General features: G+C 45.0%; 1 protein-coding gene across 8 annotated transcripts in view; it reads right to left on the reverse strand.

Annotated features, from left to right (window-relative positions):
• The window catches only part of Yap1 (Yes1 associated transcriptional regulator), a 116,583-nt gene extending 112,547 nt beyond the window's left edge, over nucleotides 1-4,036 (reverse strand). For all 8 annotated transcript variants that reach the window (XM_045145337.1, XM_045145335.1, XM_045145336.1 and 5 more), the window contains exons 1-2: nucleotides 3,719-4,036; nucleotides 474-730 (exon numbers count right to left, since the gene is read on the reverse strand). In XM_045145337.1, coding sequence (XP_045001272.1) covers nucleotides 474-730; nucleotides 3,719-4,036 — 575 coding nt within the window. The remainder of the gene's footprint in view (nucleotides 1-473; nucleotides 731-3,718) is intronic.
• Nucleotides 4,037-20,993: the final 16,957 nt, after the last annotated feature.

The raw sequence follows: 20,993 nt of genomic DNA on the forward strand, positions 1-20,993 counted from the left end.
AGTAATCAATCAGTCTTTCCTCTGTTTTCTTCTCTGCCCATCAAATACTTATCTGAAAGACACTGGAGCTGGAACTGTAGATATAAGAACCACACAGAATTCCTACTGTACTAGTCTTTAATTCCCGGCATTTACATTTTGTCATGGCACTATATTCTCTGCCAGGCTAATTAACAAGTCTGGCACAAACTCAAAATGAGATTACTCAAACTGCCACAAAAGACTGTAGAAGGCTGTGAACCAGGAGGGGAAAAAATTCAAGTTTTTAAAATATTACCCACACTAAAGAGGGTTTTTACATATTTAGTATTTTCATACTGAACTGCAAAAAAGTTATATGGTTGACCATTGATCTTCACATAAATATTAAATAAAACATAAAAATATTAAGTACTTTATCCCTTGATGCCACTTTGCTGTATTTTCCACTACCAGTCTTCAGATCACTACCTCCCACGATGGTGTCCACTTACTTTAAAAAGTACCTCTGACCAGAAGATGTCTTGGCCATCTCCCAGCCTGCTGGCAGAGGTACGTCATCTGGGATCTCAAAAGAAGACTGTCGCAGATGTTGAGCTGCAGGTGTGCCTGCAGGGCCAGAGACTACCCCAGTGGGAGTGAGTGTCCCAGGGGAAACAGCCCCCAGCTGTAGGGAGGCTGGAGAGGAGTGTGCTCGAACATGGATACTCTGTGGAATCAAGGCTTCAGCAGTGCCTGCATCAGTACTGGCCTGTGAGGAATATGAAAATGAAAAATTACAAAACAAAAAAATTTTGATACATATAATTTCATTGCAACTAATTATCAAAATATCAAGTGTAATTTTAAATTTTAACATTTAGTATTTGAGACCCAGGAACACAGGTGTCCAAATGGACCACTTCTAAATTATCTACTATTCATGGGCACTATAAACACTATTTTACAGATGAGCAGCCCATCTCACAGGATGGTTGCTCACTAGGCACTGAACACACTTCTTTATCTTTTAAAGACATGAAGTATGAAAGGTTCCTCAAACAGCACATATTGGGTATTAAAAGTTTTCTACAAAGCAATGCTGAGAGTGTTCTAAGGGTAGAGCACGTGCTTATCCCACATATACCAAAATAAATCAATACACTGTCTTCAGTAGTATGGGTGCTTTTCCAAATACTGAAATATTCCCAGATTACTATGCACTTTTTCACTGGGATTTAAATAGTTCATACTTTTTCTTCCAGGCCAAGTGTTTTTACTTCATTATGAACAAGTACAATCAATAAATCAGTCATTACAAATTATATAATCTTTAATGGACTTAAAGAACTGCTGAAATGATCTTAAAAGGTATCTAATGAAAACCCAACCCCCTTTGTACTTTGAAGATAACAATGTTATCAGTTCAATCAGGATATAATTCGGGACCCAAACATATATTTACAACTATTTGACAGGGGGGGGAAAAAAAAAACCCCTTTCCGATACCAAAGGTCTAGTTTTAGTCTAACGTGAGCTGGTGTGACACTGAGGAAGTATTACAATCTCCTTGAACTTCAGTTCTCACAATTGTAAAATGGTGTGTTGTTTCATGCCAGAAAAAAAGTGGAGACAAGAAGTTACAGTAAAGAATTCGTGGACAACGGTATTTAAATTTCAGATAAAGCTAGGTGTGGTGGCACACGCCTTTGATTCCAGCACTTGGGAGGTTAACAGGATCGCCATGAGTTCGAGGCCAGCCTGAGACTACAGAGAGGGAGAGAGTTCCAAGTGAAGCTCAGCTAGAGACTCTACCTCACAAAAGCTAAATAAATAAAATCTACATAGATAGATAGATAGATAGATAGATAGATAGATAGATGTATATTGTTCATAATCGAATAGTTTTAGGTCCTTTATTAGAACTAGGGTTTATAAAAAAATGTACAATTTTCTAGACTCATATAGGCAAGGACACTGGAAGGGATCCGCAGTGATTCACGCGGTAAAGCACAAGTCGTGTACATTTCTGAGTTTCCAACCAGATTCAATGTGAATTAGGAAATCAGTTATCGACCTACAAGTTCAATTTTCGGATATACAGCCCTTCAAGAAAACAATAGCAAGCGAGCAACCGCATGAACTCGCAAACTGCTGGGCATAAACTCTGGAACCGTATACTAAAAAGGTAAGTGCACTTCTCAATTGCCATTGTTTGTGACTTACAAATACTCCAAAATGGGGAGTTAAAGCTCGTGTGTGTGCTTTATTTCGGGAAGTCTGCAGGCTGCTTGCCAAAAGACATTTAAGTCCGTGAGTCCAGACACTCGCTTCCAGGAGGAAGAGAGAAAAGTACCTGGGTCTACTTTCACAAGTTGAAATCTTTAAAAGCAGGTGAATAATTTTTTCCCTTCCCCCTCCTTAACCCGAGTTCCTGTCGTCAAGTGGGGCGAGCTTTCCTGAGTTCGAAAGCCCCTAGGCCAGCCGACGAGGGGAGCCGGGGTGGGGGCGGCAACTCTCTTCTTCCCACTCAAGTTACAGCCCCAGTGGTCTAACTACACTGTATAGTATTTGGAAAACCAATTAACTTTTGGGCAAAGTTCCTGTGCCGGTTTTTTAGCCTACGGCAAATTGCTTTAAAAGAAAAGAAAGAAAAAGAAACAAAGAAGAAAAAAGTAGAACCTAATATTAACACTTTAATGTGGTTTTACTTCTGCACTGAATCAAGTTGGCAAAACTAATCGAAGGCTGGGGGAGAGGGGGAGCGCAGCCATGTTCACATCCGCACCCGAGTTAAAAAGCCACGGTGATCCTGGAATTAGTCATCGCTTCCCAAACATTAGCTTTCATCACGGTTGAACCGGACAGGACGGGCCTGTGAGTCAACCTGCGGTGCGGCTATCAAAGGCCGGGCGCAGGGGGCAGCTCCGTCGGCGCGGCGCGGCGCGGCGCGCACAGCTGCGGTGGCTTTGCAAGTCCCGGGCGCCCGGTAACGAATGGTCACCCTCGGGAGGGCGACACGTGAGCCCACGACGCTGGGCGAGCGCAAGCCCGCGGACTTAGTTCCCAGAGACTGCATCAACAACTTCCAGGAACGCCTGGCCCAGCCCCCGTCCCGTCTTCCCAGGGCGCCCGGGCCACGGGGACCACAAATGCTTTCGGGAGGGGGAGGAGCCGGAGGTGGACCGAGAGAAGGAACCAGAAACGAAGAGGACCGGTCCAACCCCCTCCCGGCCCCAAATCGACACGGGATTTAAAAAAAAAAAAAAAAAAAGGACAATGACTTGACTCCCCAGAAGACCCGACGGGGGCCCCCGAAGTTGCAACGTGGGGGCGAGGAAGGCTCCCCTGCACCCCACTGCGGCCGCGGGCCCGTCCCCCCACGCGGATGCCAGAGGCCCCCCTCCCCCTCCGGCCGGCGGGAGCGAAGGTGCGGAGCGCGGAGGCGCGCGCATTGTGCGAGCCCACCGCGCCCGCCGCTCCCGCCAAGCCCCGGCCCGGGCCCGAGAGAAAGGAGACCCCGGGGGAGGGGGACAGCGCGACTCCCGGGGCTGCGCCGCACTCGCCGGCGCGCAGGGGAAGAGCAAATCTCAGCTCCGGACTCCCTGCGGAGCGGGGAGCGGAGTCCCGGTGGAGGAGGGCGCGGGATCCCCTCCACCCGGGCCGGCCGCGGCTCCCGAGCGCCCCCACCCCAACCCGGCCTGGGGCGCGCCCGACGGGCGAGGAGTGGGGGAGACGCAGGGATCGGGGCGTCGCTTACCTGTCGGGAGTGCGGCTTGGGCTCGGGCGGCTTGAAGAAGGAGTCGGGAAGCTTCCGGAGCCTCATGGGCACGGTCTGCGGCACGTTGGCCGTCTTGGGGTTCATGACGGCGTTGAACAGCGCCTCCAAGTCGGTCTCGGAATCGCCCCGGACGTGCACGATCTGGTGACCGGCCGGGGGGACCTGCGTCGCCGCCGGGGCCGTGGGCTGCCCGGGGCCGGATGGAGGGCCCTGACCCGGGGACGGCTGCGCAGACGGCTGCCCGGGGCCCGGAGGGGCCGGCTGGGGCGGCGGCGGCTGCTGCTGCCCGGGATCCATGGCTTCGGCCTCCCCGCGACCCGCGAGGGCTCCGCCCGGACGGGCCGGCACGACGGTCCCCGGAGCTGGGCGGCTCTCAAGCCCGGGGCGCTGCGCCGCGGCCCCGCATCCCCCTGCGCCCCGCGCCCCGGCTCCGCGGGTGCCCCGGCCCCCGAGCGCGCGAGCGAGCCCTCGTCTCCTCCGCTCCCCGGACGCGGCGGCGGCGCCCCTCCCCCTCTGCCCTTGATTTCCTCTCCCGGTTCCTTCCTTCCTCCCTTTCTTTTCCCCGCCGCGGCTGCGCCCGACTGAGACACAAACTCGCCTCCAGACGCCCAAACTAAAAAGTTGAGAGAACCCGCCCGCCCGCGCCGCTTGCGGGCTCCGCCTCCTCGCCGCGCTTCCTTCCTCCGCGCGCCCGCCCGCGCCGGATCCGACGCCGGCCGCCTCGGGGAACTTTCCCTGCGCGCGGCTACATTCCTACACACTCCCGGTCGGCCGCACGTGACCGCCCGCGCCAACGCCGCCGCCGTCGACCCCCGCCCCGAGCCGGGTTCGAGCCGCAGCAAGTCCTCCCGCTGCGCCAGGCTCCGGACCGGCCCTCGCGCTGGAAAGGGCCGAGGCCCAGAGATCCACAGACGACGTGTTTCGCCCTCACCGACCAGCACAGGCAGGATTAAAAATAGATGCTGTCCGGGGCACCAGTTTGCATAAACGTCCATTTTTTTTTTTTCCAAAACATGATTTGGGTCATTTTGTTGCACTTAATATGCAAGAAAACAAATCAAGGTTTAATGCAATTGAAATTTGAAAACTAAGTCTTCGACTCACTATATCTTAACAAAGGAAACAAAACGTTACTTTTGTTTCAGTTTGTTCCCCCCCCCCCTTTTTTTTTCTGGAATCAAAGTCTCACGCTGTTGCTCAGGCTGACCTAGAAACAGCAGCGATCCTGCCTCAGCTTCCCCAAGGGCTGAGACTGCCTGTGTGGGCTTCCATGAGTGACGTGACATTACCTTTTTTTGTTTCTTTCCTCTCTTTCCCACACTCCTTCCTTCCCTTTTGTATGTTTGGTTTTTGTTTTGTTTAGGGTCTCATGAAACGCAGGCTGGCCTGAATTCCATTTTGTAGCTCAGGCTAGTCGTGCCTCAGCTTTCTGATTGCTGGGATTACAAACATGTGCCGCCATGCCCAGCACAACAACTCGTTTTTTAAAAGTCAAAATTATGTCAACTTTTCTTAGCACTGAAACTTGGAAATCAGCCACTGGAAACTTAAATGCTGAACATAAATAAAATTAAGTCAGTGCTTAACTTCAGGCTAAGCATTCCTCTGGGTTTATCTTTGGTCCTGCGCCTGGTACAGGGGTAGACTGTGAATGTGAACAGAATAAGAAATGAAAGGCGAAGAGTCACCTCACCCCTCATTATGGGGGGTGTGTGTGTGTGTGTGTGTGTCTAAGCATATGCACAGGACTGCACAACTGATTTTAAGTGCAGTAGCTTTTTCTCAAGAAATGTGGCTTCTTGTTTTAATGATTTTGTCTGCAATGCAAGTGAAACGGGTATAAATAGGATTAAGCAAAGAAAGGGCCCCTGAGCAAAAAGATAATCTCTTCCTCCAGCTAGGACATGCCCAGGAGAATTCTGAGGAAAAATCGCGATAGCTTGGTGTGGTAAGGCTGGGTGAGCAGGCTTTCAGAGAGGCAAGATTCTAATCAACTCTGGACTAGGTTTCCTGTCTGGAGGGAGGAATGGGTGTAAGTGACCCCTCTGACTGGTTCTCGGATTGGGCCCCACGGCCACTCTCAGATGTCAAGAGCATTTAACCACAAACTTGTATGTTGGCCACTAAAAGAGATTTGAGTTCTGGTCCCAGTTTCCCCACTGTCTAGCTGTGGGACATGAGGCAAGTTCCTTATTTCCTGCTCTTTAATACAGGCGTTGAGGGTAATAACATCCACCTTGTCTGTTGTTGAGGCATTAAATGAGTCAATGGACATAAAGTACTTGGCCCAGTTCTGAGCCTATGCTGAGGTCTTGTTAGCCATCATCACTGTCCCGTGTTTATAGGGCACTTCACAAGAAGTGACACAGCCTCAGCTTTGCATGGCCCCTTTTAAGCCCTGCCTTGAGAAGCCTGGTGGCATTCTCTCCCTTTACAATACAAGAGTCAACCTAAAAGTAAGCCTTGGGGTTTAAAAAAAAAAAAAAACAAGTAAAAATAAAACGTTTGAGCAAGAAATATGCATTGAGTGGCTAGAGAGAGATGGCTCAACGGTTAAAGGTACTGGCCTTTCAAAATGATGGCCCAGGGTTCGATTCCCTAGTACTGCTAGATGCCCAAAAGTGGTGTACTAGTGGTACGAGGCCCTGGTGAACCCGTATGTTTTTTTTCTCTCTCCTTGCAAATAAAGAAATAAATTAGTTAAATATTTTTTAATTAACAAAAAAGAAATATGCATTGAAAACAACTGAAATAATCCCAACACTTCAGAAACTGAGGCTGCAAGTTTGAGCCCAGCTTGGGAGACAGGGAGAACTCATCTCAAAAAAAAAAAAATTCTTTTTAATTCAAAAAAAAATTCACCTGAAAGAAAACTTGAAGAACCAAAGTGATTAAAACACTGGGTTGTAATGCAAGCTGTCCCTGAACCAGCACTTAATACTAGAACACTGTAATTAAAGGGTTTAAGAGAGAGCAGAAGCTGCCTTGTTCAATATTGTCTCACCTGGCATACATTTGGAGACAAAATTACTTTGATAAGTGGACTGGAAGGCATTTGGGAGTGATTTCATGTTCTGCTCATCCATGAATATCTTGTAACTTACCACTCCTTATCTGTAGAATTTCAATCACAGGTTAGTGGCAGATTAAAACAACAGATCTTCCTTTCCTGCCATTCCCTGTTTTGGAACAATTGTCAGTTTTATCCCTTTTGAAATGTAGAGCTATCTTTTTGTTTCTTTTCTATTCTTTTTGTTCCTTCCCTCTCTTCTTTCCCTCTCTCCTTCTCTTTTCTTCCCCTTCTTTCTTTCCTTTATTCCTTCCTTTGTATCTGTTTGTGGTTCTTTTTGTTGAGACAGCATCTCATGGTCTCACCCAGGCTGACTTCAAACACTCAGTCTTCCTCCTCAGCCTCCCAAGTGCTGGGATTACAGTCATGAGCCACCATGGGTGGTTTGGGAGACACTTTCATACAACCATTATCAGTGTCTTTGTAGGTCACTATGCAAAATATTAGTCTCACAATTACTTGAACACTCGCCTACAGTTAGTAGACCCTCATATCTTTTAACTTTGACCACCTGCTCTCTTCTCTACATCCACCATCATTCAAATGCATGTACTACTTTGTGCATCTGGTTTTATGTCAGTACTAGAGAATCAAACTCAGGCCATTAGGCTTTGCAAACAATTGCCTGTTACCACTGAACCATCTCCTAGCCCTTTCTCTGTCTCTCTCTTTTTTTTTTTCCAGGCAGGATCTCCTGCTAGCAGTCATGATGTGATTCAGGTGTCCCCCATAAACTTAGGAGTTCTGAATGCTAGGTTCCCAGCTGATGGAAATTTGGGAATTAACACTTCCTGGAGGCAGTGTATTGTTGGGGGTAGACTTACGGGTGTTATAGCCAATGTTTGGTACATTCTCCTGTTGCTATTGTCCACCTTATGTTGGCCAGGGGTAATATCTACCCTCTGCTCATGCCATCATTCTCCCCTGTCATCATGGAGCCTCCCCTTGAGTCTGTAAACCAAAATAAACCCCTTTTTTCCCCAAAGTTGCTCTTGGTCAGGTGATTTCTGCCAGCAATGCGAACCTGACTGCAACACTAGCCCAAGCTAACCTGGAACTCATTCTGTAGCCCAGGCTGATCTTGAGCTCATAGTGATCCTCCTGCCTCAGCTTCCTGAGTGCTGGAATTAAAAATGTATGATACAGTGTCCAGCCATATTATTATCTGAATAATCATTTTGGTTGCATGGTTTCATTACTTCATTTATCATGAGCCTCTCACTTTTTTTCTACAATCTACCATTCCTTTTTCTCTTCTTTCTGGTATAGTTTGAATGTTTGTGTTTTTCCAAAGTTCATGCTGAAACTTCCCCTACATTAATATTGGGACAGAACCTCTGAGAGGTGATTAGCTCATGCAGCTCCCTCTCTTGTCAAAGGGGTTAAGGGGCAGGAGAGGTGGTTCAGTGGTTAAAGGTGCTTTCTTGTAAAGCCTAATGGTCTGGGTTCCCCTGTACCCATGTAAAGCCAGATGCACAAAGTGGTGCATGCATCTGGAATTCATTTGTAGTGGCAGAAGGGCCTGGCATGCCCATACTTACTCTCTGTCTCTGTTTTCCTCTCTCTCTCTCTCAAGTACATTTTTTTAAATTTATTTATTTATTTATTTGAGAGCGACAGACACAGAGAGAAAGACAGATAGAGGGAGAGAGAGGGAATGGGCGCGCCAGGGCTTCCAGCCTCTGCAAACGAACTCCAGATGCGTGCGCCCCCTTTGTGCATCTGGCTAACGTGGGACCTGGGGAACCAAGCCTCGAACCGGTGTCCTTAGGCTTCACAGACAAGTGCTTAACCGCCAAGCCATCTCTCCAGCCCCATTTTTTTAAAAAACTTTAAAGAATGGAATTAAGACCTTTAAAAAAGAGCCATCATAGTGTTTAGCCCTCTGCCCTTCAGTCCTTCCAGAGGACACAGCCAAAAGGTACCATATTGAAAACTGGAAAGCAATCCTCACCAGTCACCAAACCTGTAGGTGACTTGATCTTGAACTTCTCTGTCTCCAGAACTGTGAGCACTGTGTCTGTTATTTATAATTTCCCAGAGCTGACTATGATGTGTGCCTATAATCTTTGCACTCAAGGAGTCTGAAGTGAGAATCATTATGAGTTCAAGGCCATGCTGGGCTACATAATTCCAAGTCTGCTTGGACCCTGTCTCAAAAACACACAAAATTGGGGTTGGAGAAATGGCTTAGTGGAGTTTGTGTGCAGTGGCTAGAGGCCCTGGCGTGCCTGTTCCCTCTGTCTGAGTCTTTCTCTCTCTCTCTTTTTAAAATAAATAAAAGTATAAATAAACCACACACACAAAAGTAAGTAAGAAAGTAAATAAAATTCCCAGCCTGAGTATCTTGTAATAGTAACACAAATGGGTTGACAACTTCCTTGCTAATTCAGTTTGGAAATCACAATCCATTACTAAAACCCTTCACCTTTGGCCCATGACCTCAATTCCACTGTACCATGTATTTTAATTAACTGAGTACATTAGATTGGATTAATCCAATCCTCTACCTTTCCTACTTTAATAAATGGGGCATCTGGGGTCAAGGCCTCATATCCATGGCCCACACTATACCACAGAACTTGAAACTTTGTTCCATTACCAAATGACACTATCTGTAATGCCTTATGAATTAATGCTTTAAGAGCATTCTAGGGTCTAGGGAAATGGCCCACTGTCTAAAGGTGCTTGCTTGCTGTGGTGGTGTGATTTAGCTGTCCCCCATAAACTTATGTGTTCTGATTGCTAGATTCCCAGCTGGTGGCAATTTGAGAGTTGGGTCTTCCTGGAGGCAGTGCATTGTTGGGGGTGGGCTTCTAGGTGTTATAGTCAGCTTCCCCTTGCCAGTGCTTGACACTCTCCTGTTGCTATTCTCTACCTGATGTTGACCAGAAGGTGATGTCCACCCTCTACTCATGCCATCATTCCCCCTCCACCCCCCCCCCCGCCCCGTCACCATGGAGCTTCCCCTGGAGACTGTAAGACAAAGTAAACCCTTTCTTTCCACAAGCTGCTCTTGGTCGGGTGTTTTCTGCCAGCAACACAAAGCTGAGTGCAACACTTGCAAAGCCTGCTGGCTCAGGATTCAAATCCTAAGAGGCCAGCCACTCCCCAGCCTCTAGAAAACCTGCTGACACCCTGGTTTCTGGGGTCAACTGAAGGGACTCCCTCAAGTGAGTAGATGCCCACATGTATATCATCACAGTGGTTCCTGGCATTGGCAGGGAGCCTCTTCTTATACACTGATCACATTATTGATCCCCCTCCTTCCTCTCAGAAAATGACATCATCTGTGACTCCTCAGAGACATGAAGATCACCATAAACAAAAGTGCCTGGACTTCCCCTGAATCTACAGATCCATGTGCATGCCTTCACAAGCTCTTTCCCCCACAGCACATCCTGGGGAAGGCCATCTTATGCCTGTTCATTTCTTCTTCACGTTTTGTTAATTCATTCATCACCTTAACACAGCTTACACTGACCTCTTTACTTCCACCCTTCTCAAACAGCTACCACACACCCTCCCAAGCCACATCCTTCTGACTCACCATCTCAGTTAATGACATCACAAGTCATCTACTTGTTCAAGCCAGAAAACAGGGTGTTCCTTTAATAGCCTCCTTCTCACAATCACTTACTTTTAGAGTAACCTATTGCAAATTCAATTTCTTTCAGATGTCCGAAAATCTACCACCCAACTTCATGCCTGTTTCTACTTCACTTCTGGTTGCATGTTGCAGCACCTGCAAAGTCTTGTTCTTGCTTCTCACTTTTCCCAGTGCTAGGGGACTTCCATTCTGATTTTTGCAACATGTAACACTGACCTTGCATGATACCACTCAGGACAGATTCACTGACCTAGTATAGCATCCAAAACCCTTGTTGCTCTCCTCAACTTGTGTCTTGCTGCCCATATATCCATCTATATGTGCTTTTTCTCCTCTCTTTTTCCCTGGGCCCCCTTCTTTTCTTAAAAAAATATTTTTTTTGAGAGAGGAAATGCCAGAGCCTCCATCCACTGCAAACTCCAGACAAATGCACCACTTTGTGCATCAGGCTTATGTAGGTCCTAGGGAATCGAATCTGGGTCCTTTGGCTTTGCAAGGCAAGTGCTTTAACCACTAGGGCATTTCTCCAGCCCCCACTTCTTTCTTTATAGACCTCGCTACTATGAAATCCAGGCTATATCCTTCATACTCATGATCCTCCTGCCTTAGCCTCGAGTGCTAGGATTATAAACATATGCCAACATAGCTGACTGTATTGTGTTTCCAGGCATACTGAATCATTGTGGTACACTGAACACTTATTTCATTTTCTCTCTCCCCCTTGGCCTCTGCAGATCTCTATAGACCTTTGCCAAGAATGCTTAACAAATAGTAGATGATCAATAAATGTAGAAAAGTAGGAGAGAGTCAAGTATGCTGGCACATGCTTTTAACCCCAACTCTTGGGAGGCAGAGCCAGGAGGACTGGCATAAGTTCAAGGCCAGCCTGAAACTATATTGTGAATTCTAGGTTAACCTACTTCCAAAAACTACAACAGAAAATAAAAGTAGGAGAGAGACAGGTGAGGAGAGATCCTGGAGCCTGAGAGAAATTGAGAGCTTGAATCTCAAACAATTTGCTACTATGATTCTAACCTTGAAAGTTTAGTCTTCACAGACTGCACAGATATTTTTATACCATAAACGTGCATATTTATTAAATGCTAATGAATTTTGCCTGAATGTTCAGTATTTCTAGTGCTGGACTTCAAATCCAGGTCTTCATGCATGTTAGTCAAGTGCTCTACCACTGACCTACAATCACAGCCCTCAGAGATTCTTGATGGAATAAAAGTAACAGTTGGGGGCTGAAGAGATGGCTTAGTGGTTAAGACAAATACTACATGTTCCTTCTCACATGTAGATCCTAGTTATTAATTTTATATGTGTGTATATATGTGGCTTTCAGTCATGAAACTAGAAAGGGGACCATGAGAGGGAAAAGAGGATTTAAAGGAAGGAATGGGGAAGAGGACAATAGTACCCTATTGTCATGTGACATGTCATGTGACAAGAAAATGGAAAGAGAAACACTATGAGTAGAAGGGCATGGGGTGGGAGAGATGTGTAGGGTTATAAAGGGAGAGGAGTGGGGGTCAACAAAAATAAAATATTATGAAAATGCCATAAGGACATCCATTACTTTGTATGCTAATTAAAAAAATAAAAATTATAGAAATTATAAGACTAGCATTTTGCTCACTTACTTTGGGTTCCCGACATTGATACCCTGATTTATGTGTTAAGCCAAGCTGCCTGGTCCTGCTGTCTTGTGTGTTGATGTAGGCTTATTACAAAAAAGTCCTATTCTTTTTAAAAATACGTTTATTGATTGGTTGATTTGAGAGAGAGAGAGAGACAAAGACAGAGACAGAGAGAGAAAGAGGCAGACAGAGAGAGTGAATAGATGTGCCAGGGCCTCTAGCCACTGCAAACGACCTCTAGATGCATGCACCACCTTGTGCATTTGGCTGATGTGGGTACTGGAGAATCACACTTGGGTTCTTAGGCTTTGTAGGCAAGCTCCTTAACCACTAAGTCATCTCTCCAGCCCCCAAAAGTCCTACTCTTGTCATATATCTTCATATTGAACTAAATATAGGCATATTTTAGCTGATAGTTTTATTTTGTAAATCACAAAGTTATACTTTGAGAGGTTGAGACAGGAGAATTGCCACAAGTTTGAAGCCACGTTCTCTCAAAAAATATTACGTATACTGCAGTGAACATTTTCAATAAGTTTTTTTGTGTGTACATGTATAGCATATATGTGTGTGTGATGTATGTATGAAAGTGTGCAGATGCATGTGCCCTGAGTATACAGGTGTGGAGGCCAGAGGTGTCCTGCTCTGTCTTACTGCTTTTCTACTTACTGCCCTGTGACAGTCTCGTACTGAGCCTGAAGCTGTTTTTTGGTTAGACTGGCCGGCCACAGTGCCATGCTCAGCTTTTTCCATGGGTGCTGGGGATCAAACTCAGGTCCCCATACTTGAGCAGCCAAGTGCTCTAACCCTCTGAGCCATCTCTCCAGCCCCTTGTTTTGGTTTTTGAAACAGAGTCTTGTTTTATAGTCCAGACCAGCCTTGCACTCACTATCTAACCAAAGCTGCTCTCAAACTTACAGTGATCCTTCTGCCTCAGCTCCCTAGGGCTGGGGTCATATGTATGAGTCACTGTACCCAGCCATAGTGTGTGTTTTAATGAATCTTCAAGGTAATTTTGATGCATGCTAACATTTCAAGACCAAGACTTATCTGATATCCTACACTTGTTTTGTTGTCATTGTTTAGTTTTTGAGGCAGGGTTTCACTTTAGCCCAGACTGACCTATAACTAACTCTGTAGCCTCATGCTGGCCTTGAACTCACCTGGTTTCTACACTGTGTTTGCTCAATAAAATAACTCAAGCTGGGTATGATGGTGCATGCCTTTAATCCCAGAACTCAGTAGAAGGATCACTGATATTTAAATAAAAGTTATATCTTTACTTTTATGTAAAAGCTGACATTGGTCTAGGTAGATGGCTATGCAGTTAAAGGCACTTGCCTGCAAACGCCAATGGCCCAGAACCCATGTAAAAGCCAGATGCACCAAGTGGTACATATGTCTGGAGTTTCTTTGCAGTGGCAAGATCCCCTGACACACCCATTCTATTTCTCTCTCCCTCTCAAATAAATAATAAATACATAAATAAATATATTTTTTAAAGCTGACAATGGAACAGGTATGGTGGCACATGCCTTTAATCCCAGCATTTGGGAGACAGAGGTAGGAGGATTGCTGTGAGTTAGAGGCCACCCTGAGATGACATAGTGAATTCCAGGTTAGCCTTGGCTAGAGTGAGACCCTCCCTTGAAACACACACATACAAAAAAAAACCCCCAACAACAACAACAAAAACCTGACAATGGAGCTAGGTGTGATGGCACATGCCTTTAAACCCAGTACTCACTCCAGAGGCAGAAGTAGGAGAATCACTGTGAATGTGAGGCCAGCCTGGGACTACAGAATGAGTTCCAGGTCAGCCTGGGCTAGAGTGAGACCTTACCTCAAAAAAAAAAAAAAAAAAAAAATTTAAGCCAGTTGAGGTGGTGCACACCTTTAATCCCAGCATTCAGGTGACAAAGGTAGGAGGATTGCTATGAGTTCAAGGCCACCCTGAGACTATATAGTGAATTCCAGGTCAGCCTGGGCTACATGGAGACCCTGCCTTGAAAAACAAAAACAAAAAATTGACACTGTTCAGAAGTTCAAGGTCATCTTTCGTTTATATAGCCAGATCAAGATCAAGGCAAAAATAGAGACCTTGAGACCTATTTTCACATGGAAGTAGCATCATCAACTTGATAGCCATCTCTTAAATGGTTTTAGGCTATCTGTTCCTGAGGTAACTTGTTAGACACTAGCAGGTTTGGAGATCATTGAAAATGGACCCCTCTTGCATTATTAGTAACTATGAAAGAAACTACAGGACTCTGCTTGCTGGTCAGAAGAATGGGGTCTGAGTCATATCTCTGACCTTGGGTGGAGACTTCACATTCTGAAATACCTGGAAGGTCATTAAGAGATGACTATCTAAACCTTATAAGATTGCTATCTAGTACATTCTTTTTTAAATAGTTTATTTATTTGAGAGAGAGAATGACAGTGGGTACACCAGGGCCTTCAGCCACTGCAAAGGAACTCCAGATACATGTGCCACCTTCTGCATCTGGCTTATGTGGGAACTTGGGAATTTAACCTGGGTTCTCAGGTTTCACAGGCAAATACCTTAATCACTAAGCCATCTCTCCATCCCTAGTGCTTGCTTGCATTCTCTTCCTTCCTTCTTTCCTTCCTTCCTTCCTTCCTTCCTCCCATTCTTTCTTTCTCTTCTTTCTTTTTTTTTTTTAACTTTTTTTTATTTATTTGAGAGTGACAGACAGAGAGAGAAAGAGGCAGAGGGAGAGAGAGAGAATGGGCGCGCCAGGGCTTTCAGCCACTGCAAACGAACTCCAGATGTGTGCGCCCCCTTGTGCATCTGGCTAACGTGGGTCCTGGGGAATTGAGCCTTGAACCAGGGTCCTTAGGCTGCATAGGCAAGCGCTTAACCACTAAGCCATCTCTCCAGCCCTTTATTTCTTTTTTTTTAAGTGTGTGTGTGTGTGTGTGTGTGTGTGTGTGTGTGTGTGTGCGCGCGCGCGCGCGCATACCAGGGTCTCTTGCCACTGCAAATAAATACCCATCTAGCTTTATGTGGGGAAATGAGAAACTGAACCTGGACCAGCAGGCTTTGTAAGCAAGCAACTTTAACCACTGAGTTACCTGCCCAGCCCTGTCTAGTGTGTCCTAATAAAGAACTAAGGCATACTATTGTCTCCTCCAAATGGGCCTGACAATCACCTGGACTGATAAACACCCCTACGAAAAGTTGTATGCTCTAGAGCTTTAGGATGGATGGCTCAGTGGATAAAGTCACTTGCACACAAACACAAGCATGGCTCCTTGCATGCTACCCCCAATACCTATGCAGAAAGCTGAGGATTCGAATATAGCTCAGGGGTAGAGCATTTGACTGCATATAGAAAGCTCAAAATGGCCATAGCATACCTGTATCCCCAGTCCTAGGGGGGATAGGGACAGGAGGATCACTATGGTTCCTAGGTCAGCTCTGCGTTCAGTGACAGACTGTCTCAAGAAGTCAGTATGGAAGTGATAGAAGAGAATAGTCAATGTTCTACTCTGGCCTCTGCACATGAAGTGTACACATTTACATACACACAGACACCATGAACACACACACTCATGTTGAAAGAGAGAGAGCAAAATAGCATAAAACCTGCCTAAAATGAAGAGCAACATAATAGACTCCATGACTATTGTCTACTCTCACCCCGTGGTCATGTCCAGTGTTATACAAAGGTCCCTTTGGGCCATTGACCACTCTCACTGTGGAAATCAGGCTGTGTATTGCTCTAAGTTCGTTCATGTTGTATAAAATGGGGGCTCCCAGGCTGTGCCTTGCCCTGAATGACTCCATCTAACAAGCAGCATTTGGAGTGCACATTCCAAGGCAGGGTGACTGCACTTTGTGCATGGACACACTCCCATCTGCCCAGCACCGCCCATGAGGTACAGACTGACAAGCAGTTTATTCCTACAAGGAAAAATTATTCCTACAAGGAAAAATGTTCTACCTAAAAACTTATCAAAGTAGGTTGAGAGACTAGAGAGATGGCTCGGCAGGTAAAGGCACTTGCTTGTTAAGCATGCAGGCCCAGGTTTGATTCCCCAGTACCCATGTAAAGCCAGATGCACAAAGTGGCATGTGAATCTGGAGTTCATTTGCAGGGGCAGGGGGTACTGATGTGCCTGTTCAATCTCTCTCTCTCTCTCTCTCTCTCTCTCTCTCTCTCTCTCTCTCTCTCTGTCAAATAAATAAATATATAGTTTTATTTAATTGGAGCCTGGCATGGCACATGCCTTTAATCCCAGCAGTCAAGGAGACAGAGGTAGGAGGTAGCATGAGACCCTACCTCAAAAAAAATCAAAAACCAAGATCCAAAATCCAAAAACCAAAAACCAAAAACCAAAAACCAAAAAAAAAAAATGTATATTTGGAACATATGACCACATAGGCATATTAAAACAATGTCAGAGATAAATTAGGCCCTAGAAGTAATCAAACTCACCAGATCAGCAACCCTCACCTGAGACCCCATGGAAAGGACACCTCACACTGGTATGGTGATGATGGTCCCACTGGCCTGTCATCTGACCATCCAGCATGTATATCAAGGGACAGACAAGCAGACAATTCCCAAGTCTTCCTAGGATTTTAGTTCAGCTTGGTATCTGTTGCTGGACATGGCCTACTTGACTTGTCATTGTCTGTCAGTCGGGACCTAGTCCTGTGTTCCCTAGTCCTGTACTTCTGTGATTCAGCACTACCATCAATGATGTGGCTTGGCTCTGTTCATTCCCATCTGGCTTTCTAAATATGTTACCCAACCATTAATATCTAACCACTGGCAGGGACTCCGACTCTGTATTCTTTCTCTGTCTTAGACTCAAGTAAGGCCTCTTTTAACCCATTTTAGGCATTCTATAATATACACACATTGTGTGATGTATAATGTGTGATTGAGTAATTGCTATTGGTATTAAGATTAGAATAAAAGAAACCGTGATGGCCAGTGGCCAGCTATCAAGGGAAGTCAAGACTACTTGGTAAGTCACAACCAATGAAACTGATGTGGATAAAGTAGCTTGCCATGCAAGTATGAAGACCTGTGCTCATATCCCCAGAACCCATGGAAGGCTAGACCCTGTACTATAAGCATCTGTGATCCCAACATGCCTATGGTGAGAAGGGAGGCAGACAGAGGCATCCCTTTTGTGGATTCCGGGTCCCTGTGTCAGATAGCCTGGTGAATGCAGTAGTAAACAAGAGACCCTGCTTCAAACAAGGTAGAATGTGAGGACCCACATCTGAGTTGTCCTCTGACCTCCATATACAATCACATACACAAACACACATATATACCAGAGGGAAAAAAAAATATATATATATATTTATATTTTCTACTTTTTTGTTTGTTTTTTTGAGGTAGCGTCTCACTCTGGCCCAGGCTGACTTGAAACTCACTATGTAGTCTCAGGCTGGCCTTGAACTCATAATGATGCTCCTACCTCTGTCTTTTGGGTGCTAGGATTAAAGGGGTGGGCCACCACGACTGGCTAAGATATATCTTATAAATGTATTGTCATTTAATAAATTCTGACCAGATCTGGCAAGATACAGAGGTGTGTATCTGTTTCTAGCATAGCACACTCTAGACACTCATTTGTTGAGAGTGTGAGTTCAGCCACCGAGGGTGCATACTGCTCTACCATGGTCCCTTTGACCTTTGTCCACATGAGAGTGTGCTTGGTTCTACTATGCAATAAATTCTGATAATCTTCTACAAACAACATGTAGGTTGGGCTGGAGAGATGGCTTAGCAGTTAAGGTGCTTGCTTGCTTGCGAAGCATAATTATCCAGGTTCGATTCCCCAGAACCCATGTAAGCTAGAGGCCCTGGCAGTTTCTCTCTCTCTCTCTAATAAATAAATAAAAATATTTTTTAAAACATGGAGATTGAAATTTAATGTAAGTTTGCACAAGAGAGTATTTGCATTTTGAAAAGTTCCCTGTGGCTACTGTGATAAGTGGATTTGAGGGGTTATTAAAAATAGAAAACTAGTATCTTGAATTAAGGATAACTACAAGTAATTATCAAGTAAGATGGAGTATAATTGGAAGAATTGAATCCCTCTCTGCAAACTGATATTTTGAGGTCCTAATCATTAATACATTAAAAGGTGATCATATCTGGAAATAGTATCTTCAAAGAAATTATTTGAATGAAATAAGGTCCTATGGGTAGACTCATATGGATAGCTCCAATCTAACTGGTGTTCTTATAAAAGGGAGGAATTAGACCACAGACAGACAGAGGGCAAATCATATGAAAAATGGGAAAAGACATGCACAAACCAAGGAGAGAAGCTTAGAAGAAACCAACCTTACAGATGTCTTCATCCTGGACTTCTTGCCTCCAGGACTGTGAGAAAAATTCCTGTTGTCTAAGCTGCCCAGTCTGTGGTAGTTTATTATGACAGCCTTAGCAAGCTAATACATGGAGGGACATGGATGTATTCCAGATATAGTCTTGAATCTAAAGCCCTTGCTATTTGCTGATGGACTGAATTGAGGAAGTCAAGCAGATTCTTGTGTTTCTCTATGTAGAAATGTTACAACAGATCTACTTAAAATGTTTAATAAAAAACAATTGGGAAATAGACTGGCAGCAGTTAGTTAAAGATTTAAAGTCCAGATAGAGGGATGGGAGTTGAATGAAACTAGATACTGTATGTGGAAGCCTTCAGAAAAGTACAAGTGTTGTGCAGATTAAGCCATTGCTGTTAATCCTTCAGAACTGATGTTAGTGTATAATGCACAGTGGGGATCAACTACAGTTTTGAGTGGGTGAGCAAGGGTGAAAATGGGCCCCAAGGGAAATGGTATAGAATGGTAAAAGATTGATGGGAACAGGAAAGGGTGGATGGGTCCTGGGAGAGCAGCCAGGAATGGACTGCAAAAATTGAGGTGTGAGCTGAGAAGTGGCTGATGTTCCTGAGAGGGTCACAGGGACTGGAGACATTTTAGTACCACACATATTAAATAGCAAAAAGCAAGCTCCACCTAACATTTTTTATATAGTAAGCAATCCTAACTAAACTTATTTACTTTTTAAAGCTTACTTGGGGTTAATGTGTAGCATAAATGCTTTGTGCATAAACATTTTTAAAAAAGATTTTTGGAGCAGAGACCTACTCACTGTGTAGCCTAGACTAGCCTCATGGTGATCTTACATCAGCCTCCTGAGTGCTAGGATTAAAGTCATGGCCACCATGCCTGCCCCCCCACCCTTTTTTTTTTTTTTTTTGAAACAAGTCCTCATTAGCAATAGCTCAGGAACCCAGGGTAGCATAGAACTCACTGTATAGCCCAGGATGGCTTTGAACTGAGTTCTGAGATTACAGGTGTTAATTAATATTTGCACATTAGAGAAGTAATCTTGTATTTTACCTTTATAGTGGGGTAGTCTGGGAAGGAACAGGAGTTCTAGCTCTGCCACTGAAGAGCTACATGGTTTTGGGAAAAGTCATTGAAACCAGCACTGTCCAGAAGAAATTTCTGATGTGGAAACTGTTCTGTATGTGGTACACCCAGTGCCATAGCTACTAGTCACACATGTGGCTACCAAGCATTCAAAATGTGGCTAGACTAAACACTGAAATTTTATTTCAATGTACTTGGTAACTACCATATTAGCCCATACAGATTAAGCCCTCAAGACTTCATGCTCTTCTGTAAAGGAGAAAATTAGGACAAGTGCTCTTGCTTGTCTTATACTTGTATTTTTTTTGTTTATTTTTTATTTATTTGAGAGTGACAGAGAGGAGGAGAGAGAGCAAGTGAGAGAGAGAGAGAATGGGTACGCCAGGGCCTCCAGCTACTGCAAACGAACTCCAGATGCGCCCACCCCCTTGTGCATCTGGTTAACATGGGTCTTGGGGATTTGAGCCTCGAACCAGGGTCCTTAGGCTTCACAGGCAAGCGCTTAACCACTAAGCCATCTCTTCAGCCCTATACTTGCATTTTTTTTTAATTTATTTATTTGAGAGCGACAGACACAGAGAGAAAGACAGATAGAGGGAGAGAGAGAGAATGGGCGCGCCAGGGCTTCCAGCCTCTGCAAACGAACTCCAGACACGTGTGCCCCCTTGTGCATCTGGCTAACGTGGGACCTGGGGAACCAAGCCTCGAACCGGGGTCCTTAGGCTTCACAGGCAAGCGCTTAACCGCTAAGCCATCTCTCCAGCCCTATACTTGTATTTTTAAAAAAATTTATACTTGTATTTTTAAAATGCTGTTCCTCCAAGTTGGCACAACACATTCAATTTTCACTTCTTAAAACAAAATATACTGTTAAGGAATATTAAGTCATACCCTTTGTATGTGAAAATCTTGGGCTAGGGAGATTGCTCAGTGGTTAATGACACTTGCTTGCAAAGCCTGCAGACCAGGCTGAGTCTATTTCCCTAGTACCCAGGTAAACGTACATACACAAAGTAGCACATGTGTCTGAAGTGCATTTGCAGTAGCAGGGGGCCCTGGTATACCCATTCTCTTTCTCTTGCCTCTCTGTCTCTCTTGTGTCCAAATCAATAAACAAAACTGCTTTAAAACAAGAAAATCTTGACAAATTTTACACAGTTGTGTATAAGGTAAGTGATGCTTTGGACTGTACAGGGTATATGTTGTGATGTCTACTGCAGAGGATTATGGAGTGCTGTGAGAGGAGCTAGAGGGCCCTAAGAAGATGATTAAAGAGTTGAGAAGCAAGACTAGGTCAAGGTTAAGGAACTGACATTGTTTAAACAAAAAGACAAGGAAGATTTACTAATTACATTCACACATATGAGAGGACATTAGACAGAAATGGTATCCAGCTGCTCTCCTTCTATCAGAGCCAGTCCCCAGACAGGTTGCTATCTAGTGCTGGAAGGAGCTACATGAGCTACTGGGGGAAAGTAGCCAACATCTGC

The sequence above is a fragment of the Jaculus jaculus genome, chromosome 3 (genome assembly GCF_020740685.1).
Source record: "Jaculus jaculus isolate mJacJac1 chromosome 3, mJacJac1.mat.Y.cur, whole genome shotgun sequence".
NCBI lineage: Eukaryota > Metazoa > Chordata > Mammalia > Rodentia > Dipodidae > Jaculus > Jaculus jaculus.